Source organism: Sander vitreus, chromosome 1 (assembly GCF_031162955.1).
Source record: "Sander vitreus isolate 19-12246 chromosome 1, sanVit1, whole genome shotgun sequence".
NCBI classification, from domain to species: domain Eukaryota; kingdom Metazoa; phylum Chordata; class Actinopteri; order Perciformes; family Percidae; genus Sander; species Sander vitreus.
In genome coordinates, this window is record NC_135855.1 from 38,000,005 (window position 1) to 38,016,219 (window position 16,215).

The 16,215-nt window shown below is 43.1% G+C and overlaps 1 protein-coding gene across 1 annotated transcript in view; it reads left to right on the forward strand.

Moving 5' to 3' along the window:
• The window catches only part of LOC144520777 (aggrecan core protein-like), a 34,156-nt gene extending 18,275 nt beyond the window's left edge, over positions 1-15,881 (forward strand). Inside the window, exons 11-19 of the mRNA XM_078254798.1 lie at positions 150-443; positions 873-971; positions 1,077-2,816; positions 3,912-3,989; positions 7,558-7,716; positions 8,034-8,116; positions 8,932-9,076; positions 11,555-11,737; positions 12,629-15,881. Coding sequence (XP_078110924.1) covers positions 150-443; positions 873-971; positions 1,077-2,816; positions 3,912-3,989; positions 7,558-7,716; positions 8,034-8,116; positions 8,932-9,076; positions 11,555-11,737; positions 12,629-12,696 — 2,849 coding nt within the window. The 3' untranslated portion in view covers positions 12,697-15,881. The remainder of the gene's footprint in view (positions 1-149; positions 444-872; positions 972-1,076; positions 2,817-3,911; positions 3,990-7,557; positions 7,717-8,033; positions 8,117-8,931; positions 9,077-11,554; positions 11,738-12,628) is intronic.
• Positions 15,882-16,215: the final 334 nt, after the last annotated feature.

Genomic DNA, 16,215 nt, shown 5'->3' on the forward strand with positions numbered 1-16,215 from the left:
ATCTCTTATGTCCAACTTAAAGATGACAGAGTGAATCATCATGAACAGGCTTACTAGCACAATCCCTCTTTTTTACACAATGTATTATTTCAAGTTATTTTTCTTTCTTTTTCACCATCTTGACATCTCCTCCTCGAAAACCTCCACAGGTGAGGTTTTCCATGTGGGCTCCGCTGAGGGTTTCACATATGATGAGGCTGCTTCTAGCTGTCAACAGCAGAACGCCATACTGGCCTCCACCGGAGAGCTCTACACAGCCTGGAAAATGGGTTTCGACAAGTGCCGTGCTGGCTGGCTATTGGATCGTAGCGTCCGCTATCCCATCAACAACCCCCGCACTGAGTGTGGAGCTGGAAAATCAGGAGTACACACTGTGTACGCTCACGGCAACCAGACAAGCTATCCTGAAGTTGATGCCAGATTTGATGCATACTGTTTCCGAGGTAAACACTTGACTGTTATCTAACAGGCTGATTACAGCTAAAACTAACAATTACTTTCTCGATTAATCGATTAGTTGTTTGGTCTATTAAATATCAGAAAATGGTGAAAAATGTCGATCAGTGTTTCCCAAAGCCCAAGATGTCGTCCTCAAATGTCTTGTTTTGTCCAAAACTCAAAGATGTTCAGTTTACTGTCACAGAGGAGAGAAGAAACTAGAACATATTCACATTTAACAAGCTGGCATCAGAGAATTTTTACTTTCTTTTCATGATAAATGAGTCAAACCCATCATCGATTATCAAGATAGTTGGTGATTAATTTAATAGTTGACAACTAATCGATTAATCTTTGCAGCTCTAGGGCTTATTCAGAATTTTTATTTTCATCACCATTCATTTATCATTGCTCTTATTGTTTAATACTTACAGCGGATATTCTACTTATTGCAAATGAAACTGGACTGAACATCACAGATATCCAGGAGGCCCTGCTTAACCTAACATCAATTACTGATCTGCTGAGGCCTGGTAAGCTATATTTATATTGTGAACAAATTACAAATTACTTTCTTACTTGTGCAAATTGTCCCTTTATTTTCCAACGTCTCATTCTTTTTGTCTATGTCCCTTTAGCTGTTCCTTCCATCGTCTCTCCCATCCCCGTGGATACTTCGGGCTCTGGCTCAGGCTCAGCAGAATTTGGCTCAGGGTCTGGGGTTGACGGTGCCTCTGGGGGTTACTCTGGAGACTTGTCTGGATCTGGAGACCAGGTAACCAGTGGAGATCTGTCTGGATCTGGAGATCTGTCTGGATCTGGAGACCGGGTAACCAGTGGAGATCTGTCTGGATCTGGGGACCTGTCTGGTTCTGGAGACAGGGTAACCAGTGGAGATCTGTCTGGATCTGGGGACTTGTCTGGCTCTGGAGACCGGGTAACCAGTGGAGATCTGTCTGGACCTGGAGATCTGTCTGGTTCTGGAGACAGGGTAACCAGTGGAGATCTGTCTGGATCTGGGGACTTGTCTGGCTCTGGAGACAGTGTAATCTCTGGAGATCTGTCTGGTTCTGGAGATCAATTCACCTCTGGAGACTTGTCTGGTTCTGGAGACCTGGCCGGCAGTGCCAGTGCTGAGCTACCCAGTGGAGCATCAGGCTTCAGCAGTGCAGATGCTTCTGGATCAGCTGTCAGTGGAGAAGGATCCGGCATCACTGTTGTTTTTTCGGGCATCGACAGCATTGTCTCTGGAGAGGGCTCAGTTTCAGGAGGACTCCAAGAAGCCGGAGAGGGAAGCACAGGGATCTTTATCTTCCCTCCATCTGAATCAGGCTCTGGAGTGCTCAGTGGAAGTGGAGACCTCTCCGAATTTGGATCTGGATCTGGATTCAGCTCTGCAGAGAGTGGATCTTCCAGCTCTGCAAGTGGACAGTTCTCTGGCATGTCGTCCGGTTTCATCACCGACCAGGGCTTTTCTGGATTCAGTGGTTTTCCATCAGGCTTCTCCTCTGGAAGTGCTAGTGGACAGTCAGGAGAGCTTTCGGGAAGTGGAGACATTCAGATTTTACTGATAGATCGTGAACTGATTGATGCGTCCACCCCTAGTACCAACAAGGAGTATGAGCTTAGTGGAGGCCTACTGTCGTTCAGTGGCTCTGGAGACATTTCAGGATCTGGGATTCTCAGTGGCTCGGCCTCTGGAAGTGGCTCTGGGTTCTTCTCGGGTGTGACCTTTGTGGGATCAGGGTTCACTGACATGACAGTGTCATCCTCTGGAGAGCAGGAGGCCTCTGGGTTTTTACTCCACAGCTCTGGACAGCAAAGTGGTGGACATTTGTTTTCTGGATTTGGAAGCTCAGGTTTCCTCTCTGGGTCTGGATCGGGAATGTCTGGATCAGGAATGTCTGAATCACGAATGTCTGGATCTGAGTCCTCAACGAGCGGAGAAGAAGGCAGTGTTAAATTTTTGACTGGGGAGTTTTTGACAGAGGTATCCGGAGACGCTACACTGTCTATGGAGCTTGGACAGGGGTCGGTGGAGTACAGTGGGGAAGGAAGCAGTAGCAGCAGTGGCTTCTACTCTGGCAGCGGAGACACACGCTTGTCCACAGCCAGTGGCACTTTTTCAGGGGCTTCCTCTGGTGATCTGCCACAGGTGGTGGTGCTGCCCTCTCCATCCAGTGAGTGGGCACTGACAGAGAGCACCACAGGACCAGAGGAGGCCCTCAGTGGGGCTGAACTGTCACAGATCCCTAGTGGCATCTATGGAACTCCCCACCCTGTGCTTGCTCCCGCAGGACTGGCTGCTCCTCCCACCGCAACTACACCAGCCTCTGTGCAGGCACTAGGCAATGGTAAAGAAACAGATTCAGTGGCGGGTAGGTCACCATATTATTAATTCTTTCTGTTCTTGGTTGCAAAATGATATGTCCTTTTTCACATGTTGTTGTCCAGGTATTCTGTAAAATGAAGAGATAGAGTGGGAATGGAAAGCAGTGTTTGTTAAAATTTAAAGGGATGATGCATCCTCGCAGCTTACTGCTGGAGCTGAAATGGTTAGTTGATTAATTGATTAGTCAAGAACCAAGAACAGCTGATAGAATTTCTACTGCAGCATGTTGAAAGAGTTTTTTAAGGTCCATAAAAGCCAAGGGTCAAACAGAATCTCGGGCCATGTCTTAAAGGACATGCTCCCACTCATTGACACCAATAATTACTTACATTTTTCAACAGTCCATTGACCTGCATCTAGTCTCTTTGATATGGAGAAAGTCAAACGTTGGCGGAGTTCAAGGCTATCGTTAGATCCACAGCACTTGCATTAAAACAAAAGAATATTGTAACTTTGACTAAAGAAATGTTACACTTGTAAGGTTAGAAGTGTTAAGAAAAAGTACAAAATGTATTAGCTTATAATAGTTTTTGCTGAAAATCGAGAGGGAGGATGCATTCATTTGCTGTGCTGTGGCATTTGCAAACTACACATGGATGAAGTCAAAATTTGAAATTCAGCGAGGGCACAACAGCTGTTAGGAAACAATCCGATCGGAATGGTTTTATGGTTCGTATCCTATCATCTAATAGGCTTGACCTCTGTGAGTTGATTGTGAAAGCAGTTTCAAGCGCTCGGGTGTATAATGAGATACACAAGAATAGATACATTTTCTAACAATCGCTCCATTCACTTAGATGACGTGAGAGTAGAAAGATAAGAGAGAGACTCCAGAGGAAAGGAGAATTGGTTCAAGGTTGGTTCACGCTGAAAAATCTTCAGGAGGAATTTATTTTTACAGTCTATGATACAAATGAAAACAAATGAGAGAGTCTGTGTTTAAAATGTGTTTTGAGTTTTTACAAAATGGAATGTAACATATTCACAACAACTGCTATACCAGTTCAGATGATACTAATGCATCTCTCTTTTGAAATCAGAACTAGTGTATGTCATTGAATAATTCCAAATTTTTTTCTAGGTGGCTTTAACCCATGTGAACCCAACCCCTGTGGAGCTGCTTCATGTACCGTAGAGGACGGTGTTGCTCTCTGCCATGGTAAGTCCCAAAACTGTTGCAAGTGTTTTTTTGTTTTTTTTTACTCTTCTCCTTTCTTTTGTCTAAAAAACTACTGAATTCAATATTGTGTGATGATGATTTGGTTTAACAGACTTAATTTATGTCTTTGTTGTTGAGCACTTTGCATGTTTTGTATTGTTGTCTGCGTTCTGTTTATTAATCAGCTTGTCAGTTATATTTCCAGATACATATTTAACAGGTTGTGATTATATTTGCTGTTAATGAATCAGTATTACTAGACTCACCAAAAATCTTTTTTCTCTCCCTGCTGTTCTGTCCTGATGTGTTTTGCATCGCATTTGTGCTGATGTTTCGTGTTCCACTGATTTCCTTGTGTTGATTTTGTCTGTGTCTGGCTATGGGTCTCTGTGTTTGGGTCCTCGTCAAATATGCATCAGCTCTGCTCTGAGGTTGTACAGCCTCTGTGTCACACGTGTTATCACAATTGCCTTCAGCCTATATGTTGTTTTTGGTTTGCTGTGCCAGTATACGCCGCCTCCGCTACGCTGTATGCATGCTAAACCCGGGGCAACATATGTGCTTTCTGGCATCATATGGGTGCTTTCGTCCTGCTGGAATTTGAATACTGATCCTCTGCTGCAACTAACCACAGATTCAAACATACACTTACTGCAAATATTACAATTATTAGGTCTCTCTGCAGACATAAACACAGATTTGGTACATATTTCACAGAGGTGAAAATAGTACAAACATGTTCTACTTCTAAAAGTACTATTACTTGGGTGATCTTTTATTTAAATACAAGTTAAATTACCAGTATAAATATATATAATAATATATAATAATGTAATTTTTAACAGCAGTGGGTGCAAAAAGGACACTAGCAGGTTGCTAGTGCGAACCAACATTAGCAATGTCATGCACCAATATCTTTTTGGCTAAGCTATGAAAACTTCTTTTAAACTACTAATGCAATGCAAAGTATTATTTAACTTATCGTTCTTGTGATTTTAGCGCCACACAAACTGGCGCTGCCCATCCTGCCCATCACTCACTGCAGTAGTTTCTGGGGCGCAATTTTTCCCTTGCATTTTTTTATTTACTTTTTTTTTTTTCACTCAGTAACAGATGTGATTCAAACTAAATATACTTAAGTAAAGGCAAAATGACCGATTTTAAAAACTACTTTAAAAAGTAGAAGTACACAAAAAAACTACTCAATTACAGGAATGCAAGTAATTGTAATTTGTCACTTTCCACCTCTAATATTTCAGTATATATGGTCATGATTTGGTAACCTGAAACACTTTGAATCAAAAACAAAGAGACAGATGATGATTCAGTGTGCAGTAAGTCTAATCTGGATCAGAGGTTGCAGCAGCGACAGTATTGTTCACTAACTTCAACCCTGAGGTGTGATAGTCCTTCTATCACAGCTTCACCTCCCACACCTTGCTTGCCAACTCCTCCCCCCCCACCCCACGCTCAAACCGTAGTGTCAACCGCCCCCTTTTTTGCAGAGGTAGATGTGTGCCATCCCAACCCTTGTGCCAATGGAGCCACCTGTGTGGAGAGTGCAGACTCTTACAAATGCTTATGCCTGCCCAGCTACGGAGGGGAACGCTGTGAGATCGGTATGAGATCAGCTTCAGCTAATAAATACTAACTGCAGCCTCTCAAAAACAACCAAAGAGAGAGAGAGAGAGAGAGAGAGAGAGAGAGAGAGAGAGAGAGAGAGAGATGCTGAACATCACCAGCCAATAGCATCATTACTCGCTGTGGCTGTGAGGAGTTCTGGTGGTCCAGCAGTCGAAGATGCATCATGTAACTGTGATGTCCCTGGTTTGCCATGGGACCCTGTTTTCCTATCTGGGGAAAAGGCCATAACATATAACTAAAGGGTCAGTTCACTCCAATCACTCAAAGAACATTTTTTTTAATTAGCGCCTCAAATATGAATAAGGGCTGCACAATATGAGGAAATGCTCTAATTGCGATTATTTTGACTGATATTGCGATTGCGATTTTTGTCTCTCTTTCTCCGTGAAATGAAGCTGCCTTCAAGTGCAGTGGGAAATGTCGGTCTATAAACGATCTGATGGAAAACAATAAATGTGAACTATAAAGTCTACTTGTGCTGGATTGGGGGGTTAAATAACACAACAGGACGTCACACAAATGGGCATTAAAGTGACACTCCCACCACCGCACAGCCCTGCAACCAATCGCCGGATCGCTTTTTCTGGTCTGAACGTGCCCTGAGATTAGCCTGGAAATCCAGACCCAAATCCAAAAGATTAAGGGTCTGGCACTGACTAATGAAAATGGCCCAACTCGAGGGGCGGCACCAAGCATGGATTTGAAAATCTCACTGCACGCAATTGGATAACACTACGACCAATCACAGTGGGTTTTCGCTAAGCCCCATACACTTAGCTACCAGCGGAGCTAACTGGTAGATTAAACTCTTGCTGAATCCAGTCGGCAAAATAGCAAAAAAGTCCTCCTTGCAAAGGAACGATTCGAGCACCGTCTTCTGTTTCTCTTTTAGATAAAAAGCCAAGTCTAACTTGTTCACTGTAGCGGCCAAAGCCGTTTCAAACAACTGGTGTTCATCCATAGCCATCTTGCAATGTTTACTAATGACTTTTGTTTAGCTCGCCTCTGGCCCGCCTATATCAGGCATAGTTAATGAACATCATTACTGAATGCCAGAGTGACTCGCTGGGCAAATTCAAATTGTGCTCTCGCGAGAACTCTGGATTTCCAGGGTACCCTGAGATTGCAAAGAGACAACATTAAAAAACCCAACTGCAGGGTGTATTTTAACAAATAATATCCTACCCAGGATAAACCATTAAACACATTGTTAACCATTTCTATAGGGATATAATGTATTTGATATAAAGTACTTCCAATGACAACTGTTATTACAATAAGGTTTTTGCAGAAAGAAAGTGCGAAATGTGAAAATATCTTATTACGTAATTTAGATGAACTGACCCTTAAAATAAAGTCATTAAGGTGGAGTCAGAGAATGAGAATGAATGAAGCCTTTGAATGTTACAGTAAAAGGAAAAAAATGGAAATTCACAATTACATTACTGTTGGGCAGTGCTCTCCCAGCTTAAGTGAAGCATTGTGTATTGTTTTCCATTCTGCATTTTTTACGTCAGGATGGAAACACTGCCCGTCGTCAGACTTGTACTGAATGCCAGACCAACTGAAGGCATCGCAGTGGGAAAATGTACTCTTCACTGACTCACAAGACAAGTTCGGAATATGTAATACTGAAACACTACATGGGTTGTGACCAATATCAAGCACGTTATCAGCTGCTCCAACACTAATATCGCACAGGTAGCAGAAAGAATGATAAGAATACAGAAGAGCTTCTCATCATCAGATGCTGTGCTTTGGTTGTCCAACCCATTTGTAGTTGTCCAAGTTATAAGTCTCTGAGAGCTAATGAAATTGAAAATATAGTAAACTGTACTGACTATATAAACGTATATATAAGTGAAAGTGCATTCAGAAGGCCATACATTGTGTGAATGTTGACTCTTTGGTGTTGCGGCTGCAGATGAGCAGCAGTGTGAAGACGGTTGGACTAAGTTTCAGGGGAACTGCTACCTGCACTTCTCTGACAGAGAGGTGTGGCTGGACGCAGAGCAGCGCTGCCGGGACCTGAACGCCCATCTGGTCAGCATCATCACCCCAGAGGAGCAGAACTTTGTCAACTGTAAGTGCATGATGTTGTGTGTGTGTGTGTGTGTGTGTGTGTGTGTGTGTGTGTGTGTGTGTGTGTGTGTGTTTATACCCATGAAGACGGAGTAATATGCTTAATATTATGAAGACCTGCTGTATGCCAATGGCCCATGATTTTGTATATGTTTTTAACTGCATCTATAATATTTATGTCCCGGTAAATAGTTTCCTTCAAGTGGACTTAAATAAATTGTTGTGTGTGTGTGTGTGTGTGTGTGTGTGTGTGTGTGTGTGTGTGTGTGTCCATTGAGATGGAGACCATTAAAAATAAAACACTTTTGTCTCTCGCAGCAAATGCACAGGACTACCAGTGGATCGGGCTGAATGACAAGACAGTTGAGAATGACTTCCGCTGGACAGATGGCACTCCACTGGTGAGTGAGGACATTATGCTGGTGTGTTGCTCCTGTTACATGCAACAGGGCAGAGTATAGTATAGTATGGTGTAGCGTGGTGGTTCCCAACCTTTTTGGTTTGCAAATCCTTAAAATAAAGTCTACTTGCAACCCCACCAGCATAGCAGGCACAGGCCCAAGGAGTCGCACGGCCCCTGGGCCAGAGCCTCCGTATGAAGTGTTAGTATTTATTTTTGATAAGGCAATCAAACAACTACAAAGAAATGCAAAACGACCACAAAGAGATGCAAAATGACTACAAAGAGATCTGATCTGCATAAACACAACCTCAGCTGCACCATCCACCCACCTCAACACAAGCAGCTTTATTTAAAGGCACACAATTACCAAACAGGTGCAAGCACAAAGAGAAATTGACTTCAGTACACAGTGTTTGAATGGGAAACAGCACTGTGTTTAAAAAATGTGGCTCTGTGCTATCGGGTTTGCTCAAAACTAAGTATCATCTGGGCACACCTAAAGGCAAAACTGTTTATACTTGTTCCAAATGTCCGCGCTTTCGAAACCGAAAGCAGTATCAGTGATTCTCCCAGTATTTTTTTCTCTCTCCACTGCCGCCTACTTGCGCACGTCCAAAGAAAAAGACAACAACACACACATTTTGCCGTCCCTTGAGTGAGTAATTGAAACAAACAACCAAAGTGTGGGCTGAGTTTTAAAAGTTTAAATCCTGCTTACTTACAGTGTATAGTGCAGAATGTGCTCCCTCTTACCTGTTCTCTGTGTCTATAACTTGTAGTAAAGTAGGTTTCTACTTTCTCCTCCTTTTTCAGCAATTCGAGAACTGGAGGCCGAACCAGCCAGATAATTACTTCAACTCTGGAGAAGACTGTGTGGTGATGATCTGGCATGAGAACGGCCAGTGGAACGACGTGCCCTGCAACTACCACCTGCCGTTTACCTGCAAGAAAGGCCCAGGTATGTTAGTTCAGGTCTATATCCACGACATTCCACTTCCGAGATTGCTCCGGTGCTGCCGGAAATTCCGCCGGAAGGCCCTTATTTTTGGCCAGATGTCCGTAACCTTCCGCTTTCCTCCTCAAAACCTGTTGGGCAAATCCAGACAGCTAGCTAGACTATCTGTCCAATCTGAGTTTTCTGTTGCACGACTACAACAACTTTTGAACGTACACGTTCCACCAAAACAAATTCTTTTCCGAAGCTATTTTGCAGCGGCACCGTGGCTCCGTCCGATTAGCACCGCCCAAGATGATTGTGATTGGTTTAAAGAAATGCCAATAAACCAGATCACATTTTGATCTTATCCCGGAATGCTGTGTGGACTAGCCAGACCTTCCTCCGCAGCTCTGTGGAGGAAGGTCTGGCAATGCGAGACTAGTTCAGACCCAACATCTTTAAATCTCCTTTTATGGGCACTAGGGGTAGAAAAAGAACATATTAAGACAAGGTGACAGGCACAAAGCCATGAATATTATCGCCTTATGAAGTTAGTATGGCAAATGTGTTTGCATACTATTGCCTACTTACATATCCAGCAGATGTGGTCTGCTGGATGTTTTCAACAGCAAGTCGCTATCTTTGTCTGCTGTTTGGTGCTGGGGAAGTAGCGTACAGTGGGTTTATCAAAGCTTGTTGGCTGAAAATATCTCTGCCTGCTGCTGCTGGAAATGAGGTACAACTAAGCAAAAGAGATAAATGAACAAGCTAAAAAGATCCATAAAGCTGCAGAGTTGAATCCTAATTCTCAATAATTTCAACACAGAGCCATCAGATTCAATGTTCATCAATAATATTGATTTATGTAGGTTTGATTACTGCCGTCTGTAGTGAAAATACTCAATGCAAGAGACAACAAGTTCTCCAAAGTAGAGCTGAAGATCTTTGCCTCGGGTTCGGTCTTAATTTCTATCATTTTACACGGGCTCAGGCCGGGCTAAGGCCAGGCTTGAGCTTGCACTCCAGGTTGCGCGGTAAATGAGCGCTCAGGTGATGCATTTCGATTAGTGCGAAAATGGATGCTGAGGAGGTGAAACGGATCTGGCCTCTGGAGGACTTATTTTATTTCTTTGTTCCAACTTCCAAGTGGCCTGTAGCCTACGATAGTCATGAATTAATGATGTTAAAAAAAATTGTAAATGACTCATTCTTGACAAAAGGCAAAAGAGCTGTGTGTGTGCACATTTGAATAATGTCGGGCTGTAAACGGGTTCGGGATTTAAAAGCGCTGTCAATCAAAACGTACTTGTCCGGCTCGGGCCGAATTCTGTCGGGCTCGGGCCTTGTCGGGCCGAACTTTTAAGGCCTGATTACAGCTCTACTCCAAAGCATACGATTATATGAGTCGTTTGTTCTTACCTTGTAAAACGACCCACAGGAGCGTTTTATAAAATAGCGTCCCTAGTGGTGGCAGGAAATACTCATATATAAAACAGACAACGTCGGTCGCAGTTTTGAACGTAAAGTTCTCGATTTTAAACACGTACAGTATTTAAGGTTGTGAAATTGTTGCAGTTTAGTTATGTTTAGGCACAAAAACTACTAAAAGGTCATGGTTTTGGGTTGAAATCAGACATTTTCTTCACTTCTGGTTACGGTCATGACGCTGAAGGTGATGCCACGGTCGCAATTTAGTAATGATTAGGCCCAAAAACTACTTGTGGGTTTTACTATTGTGGGCTGAGTTCAAATCAGACGTTACTTCACTTCCTGAAGGTGACGCACATGGCACTGAACGTGATGTTCATTAAGTTAAAAAAAACCTTTCCATTTACTTTTATTTTCAAACGGGACTGGAACCCCGCTCTCCCGGGTGCCCACCACCCCCAACCCACCTCCTTACGTGGAAATTTGGGGCTCTCACACTTCCTCACCTTACTTCCTGCTTTGCTCCCGTCATAATTACTACGGCCAGTAAGAGGGCGCAGCCACTATAAATGTAAATAAAGGTCGCAATTGCTCCTTGAACCTAGCCTGGGAAACCCTGACGAACTTCTGGCAAATTTGGGATTTGCTCTGCAAGTCAGTCTGGCCAAGAGCCCATTCAAGCCCATTTCCAATTTTTCCAAATCGAGGCACCAATCACAACTGTTGAGGCGGGCTTTACACGATGACGATAGCGCAGCGACGGCGACCAGCTTTTTGTTTACATTCAACATGGTGGCTACCGAAGCGCAGCAACCCGTTGATGCCGCTGTCGCTGCTACGTCACCCGGATCGTTGGTCTGATTGGTTGAAGGACTATCCAATTGTGCCCAGAGGCATTTGAGCGGCGTCCGTTGGTGACGCCCCTTTGGAAATGAGCTGCAAATGAACCTTGCCCAAAACCCACTCTCAGTTACAACTGAGAAGGGTCTGGTGTCAACCAGGCTAACATGAACCGTCTCCAAGAGACACAAGTAAGTGGTTTGCTATGACAGCTTCTGGTTCTGTCCTCAGCGTCCTGTGGCACCCCTCCGGAGGTGGAGAATGCCCACATGTTTGGTAACAGGAGGGAGGAATACCCTGTCAACGCCATCATCCGGTATCAGTGCAACCCAGGCTTTACACAGCGCCACCCTCCCGTGGTTCGCTGTAAAGCAGACGGACAGTGGGAGAAACCCCAAGTGGAATGTACTGACGGTGAGTGCAGTCTGCGTGGATACCCCGTTCTTTACCTTAAAGTGCTCATATTATGCTTTTTGGCTTGTTCTCTTTCCTTTATTGTGTTCTATATCTTTTTTGTGCATGTTATAGGTTTACAAAATGAAAAAGCCCAAAGTCCACCCCAAAGGGACTTACCATCTCCAACAGAAAACACTGTTCACAAACTGCTCCAAACAGCTCTATTGTAGTCCAGCCTTTACTTCAGAGACAAACGTGGTCACTTTGTAACACACGTTACAATGCTCGCCTAGCTGCTAGCATGGCGCGCCCTCAAACCAAGCTAGTTAGAGCAGAGGCCTGAAGAGTTCAGATAGTTGTATCATCATGTCCAGGAGACAGAATTAAAACGTTATGTATGAAAGACTTATTTGTTAACATTTTAACAACTTACCACTCTGAAACATCTTGCTCCAGTCTAGCTTGTATGGCTGAGTCAAAGCCATGGTTACTGGCTGAAGTGGGTTTGTTTTGTTGTTTTGGATCACACTAGCTTGCTTGTCAGGGCCCGCCCTACTCTGCTTCTGATTGGCCAGCAGTCCTTACCTAGGTACTGCTCATGTGCGACTCCCAACAAAGATGGAACAGAAGTGCGATGTCTCACTCTGTAGCTAAAACAGAGAGTTCAACACACAGGGTGAAAAGAGGAGCTGCAGCAATGTGCGGTACAAAAATATGGTGTTTTTAAAAAAATAATCCATGTAAACCTATTCTGGTACAACCTCTAAATACAATTATGAACCTGAAAATGAGCATAATATGAGCACTTTAAGACTAGTTTGTAAAAAAAAAAGAAGAAGCTCCCTGACAGGTATGGACAGGTGTGTTATTTCTTTAACTCACTCTTGTTGTGTTTCTCCTTTGCCGCAGTGAAAGCCAGAAAAAGGATACAGCGGAGGAGCAGCATGAGTCTCGCAGCCAGCAGCAAGCTTCACTAAAGAGGGGGGGAAAAAAGAGGAATTAACTATTTAAGAACATTTGCAGCACACGGAAATCCATTTTCCATTTTAGTGAAGATGATTCGAAGCGTTAAATTGTTGGAAGGCTACATCATAGTTCGATCCACTGTCCTTCATAATATATTTTAATTATATGTAATTATTGTATTGCTCTGAGTTTATTTGCATCGTGTGTTTTGTTATATAATTTTGTTTGGTAAAATCATTGCTGGGATTCTTTGTTCCATATGAGTTTTTTAGATGGCAGCATCTGTCTGGTTCACTGTAGTCTGCTGTAGATCTGTACCACAGAGATGAGGGTCAGAGGATGTTGGCACGTTAGGATCTGCTGTAAAACTAGTTTATGGTGTGAGACATCAACAAGTTATATGTTTGTGTACCCACATGGCATAGCTTATCGTTATAGCTGTCAGGAGAAAAACACAGCAGGGAAGATACTCCTTTGGCAACGTTAAAGGGAAATACTGGTGTTTTTAAAATTCACATCAATCATCCCAGTTCCACTGCTTGGTTTCTGTCCTTCCTGCTGGTTTCTGCACTCAGTAAGTGTAGCTAAAGGAAACAGGATGCCAAGGCGGAAGTGCCAAAACCTGCAGTTCATCGAGTGTTCACTTGAGGATGGCTCCAAAAGGGAGTCAATCCCTATAGACCCAATCACAAAGTTTGTTTGCAATAAGTTCCCAGTAGAAAACCCCTGCGTCCTGTACATACAATTTAACGGTGCTGAGCAAACGGGGCCGAGGAACAACTGGATATACTTTTTATGTCATTTATCTAAAATGCATGTTTGACTAACGTTAGCTTGGAGAGCTAATGTACCTGTTGGGCCACTGACTAAAGAAAATGACGCCACCCAAACTAGCAGTCAGTCCGGCCGGCGGTGAGATGTTGCTGTTCGTAGCGCCAGATTTGGTTTATCAAAGACGCTAGGAAAGCAGCACAGGACAGGAAATAAGCACAGCAGACACGAGAGATAGGTCTGTCACTCTGCTTTGAGTGACAGGTGGCTGCCATCACAGGAGGCGAGTATAGACTGTAGGCTTCATTCGGCCCGCCTCAGCTTCATCCAAGCTTCACCTCTTTGCCCATTTTTTGATTAACCGACATCCGGAAGCCACCCACTTTGAGCTTCATTTTGGCTCTTCAGAAACCTATGGGTGATGTCACAGAGACTACGTCCATATTTTATACAGTCTTTGTTAAAGGTATCATATTTCCTCCTTCAGAAGAAGCCATTGGACGCTGTTCCTCCCTGAATTACAGCTTATAAAACAACTCCTATATGCGGTAAAAACCTGATATTTTCAAATTTCTCAGAGGTATACATGTTTAGGATTGGGATTATTTCACACCAGCCCGCAAAGTAGCTTGTAAAACAGTGGTTTAAAGAAGAGACGTTTTGGGCAACCATTTATTTAATAGATTCACACAGTGACAGAGTATCTGCTGGACTCAGTGATTGTTATATAAGACAGATTCAGTTCTGTCATGAGACTACAGCGGCGGCAGCAACACACAGGCAGGCTGAATAAACTTCTACTAGCTCAATTCTTTCATATTTAATCTGTACAGGATCAAGTGAAACTGCTTGTGACCCCACAGTTTGTCATGTTGGCTGGTCTGAGTCTTTTGTTTTTTGTGTGTTTTAGTAGTCATCATCTTCCACGAGGCTGTGCAGTGCATAGTGTTTCTGTGGAGCAAGTGTCAGTGTAATGAACCTGTTATCTATTTCATGTTTCTAACCTCAGAGGAAGTAACCTCACTGTAAACATTACAGTGTGTGAAATGCCTGTTTGTTTGTTTTCCCAACTTTTTACTGCTTTCATTTGCACACTTGTTTTGTGTCACTGTTGCTGTGTTTGGAGGCTGTGCCTCCTTCATTCATACTGTCACCCGCTGCATGATAAACCAAAGACTGAGAATTCAATTCACAAGCTGTACATGTGTCTGCTCTAGTCCCATTGTATTTCCTAATTTAAAGGATAAGTCTGTCAATATTCTCTATTTTTTTTCCTTTTTGTATAAAGGTACTTTGGACATTACTCCAGTTAATACTTTTTTTATTGCCACACAGACGTTTCGGGCAGCGCTCTTACTCATCATGTTTGACAAGCAATCACCTGTGGAACACACTGAGGAAGAGCACTGCCAAATTACTGTCCAAATTACCTCAATAAATTATTATTATCCACGCTAAGGATCCAGCACCCAGTCTTCAAAGTCTTCTAGTTTTAATGTGACAAATCCCATGAAAAGACCAAAACCAACAGTACAAGTATTGTGTGTGTGTGTGTGTGTGTGTGTGTGTGTGTGTGTGTGTGTGTGTGTGTGTGTGTGTGTGTGTGTGTGTGTGTGTCAAAGCCTGATATCTCTTCTTCCTCTGTGCCATAGAGCTCCATAAAGCATCCAAAAACTATTGAAAAGACATCAGTGAGCCACACTGTTGCACTGGACATGCTCCTTCATAACCATGAACACACACACACACACACACACACACACACACACACACACACACACACACACACACACACACACACACACACACACACACACTTTATTTTATTTTGACTCAATCCCACACACACATCATCCTGCTGTCTCAAATACTCACTAGAGCACCAAGTGTGGATTAATCCGCTGCTGAAAATAGTCCCCAACAACGGCACTTTTTCCTGAGTAACGTCTGATAAAAAAGTGTGGGAAATCACTGGGCCTTTTTGTTTTATAAAAATATGTATTTGTGACCTGTTCTTAAAGATGTACAGCATGCCTTCAGACACAAGAAAGTATTAAGAGATGGACTATCATATTGTAGGTTTTGGTCCTTTCACTGGATTTGTTGAAGAAACACATAGATTTACACCAGCTGATCATTTACATTTTCATCAGTTCAAATGCAAATTCAAACATCATGTACATTTTTGGGACAAAGCAGCAGTGTTTAAATCCAGCTATAAAACACTGGTTCTTTGCATGTGGCAGATATAAGCAAGGAACTGATATAAAACAGAGAAATAATATATGATTTAGGAGTCTCATTCTCATAATGTCTTTGTCTTATTTAATGTTTTCTGATACCAAAGTGCAGAATGAATTCACTGTCTGAATGTTTGTACTCACATCAATCAATGCCAAATAAAAACTCTTTGGTTGTTACCTTCTGCAATGGTTTCTCTGTCCATACAGCACAACTACTGCACGTGAAGATATTAAGTTTACATGTGGGAAACGTATATGATTAACTGACTGCAGAGATCAGTCAGTCCTCCATCATTCCTGGAGGGACACCGCCCAGGTATTCCAGGTACAGACAACAAACACGTCTTGTACCTCCCGTCTGCCTCTCAGTGAGCTCAGTGTTTCTGTGGCAGCAGCCGAGGTAAACAGGATACAGCGCTGACTCATAGGAATAATACAATTACGGTAAATTTGTATTTGCCCAACAGGGTGGGTTGAACATAGCGTCAGCATTCCCTTGTGGCAGAATAGGGTTCT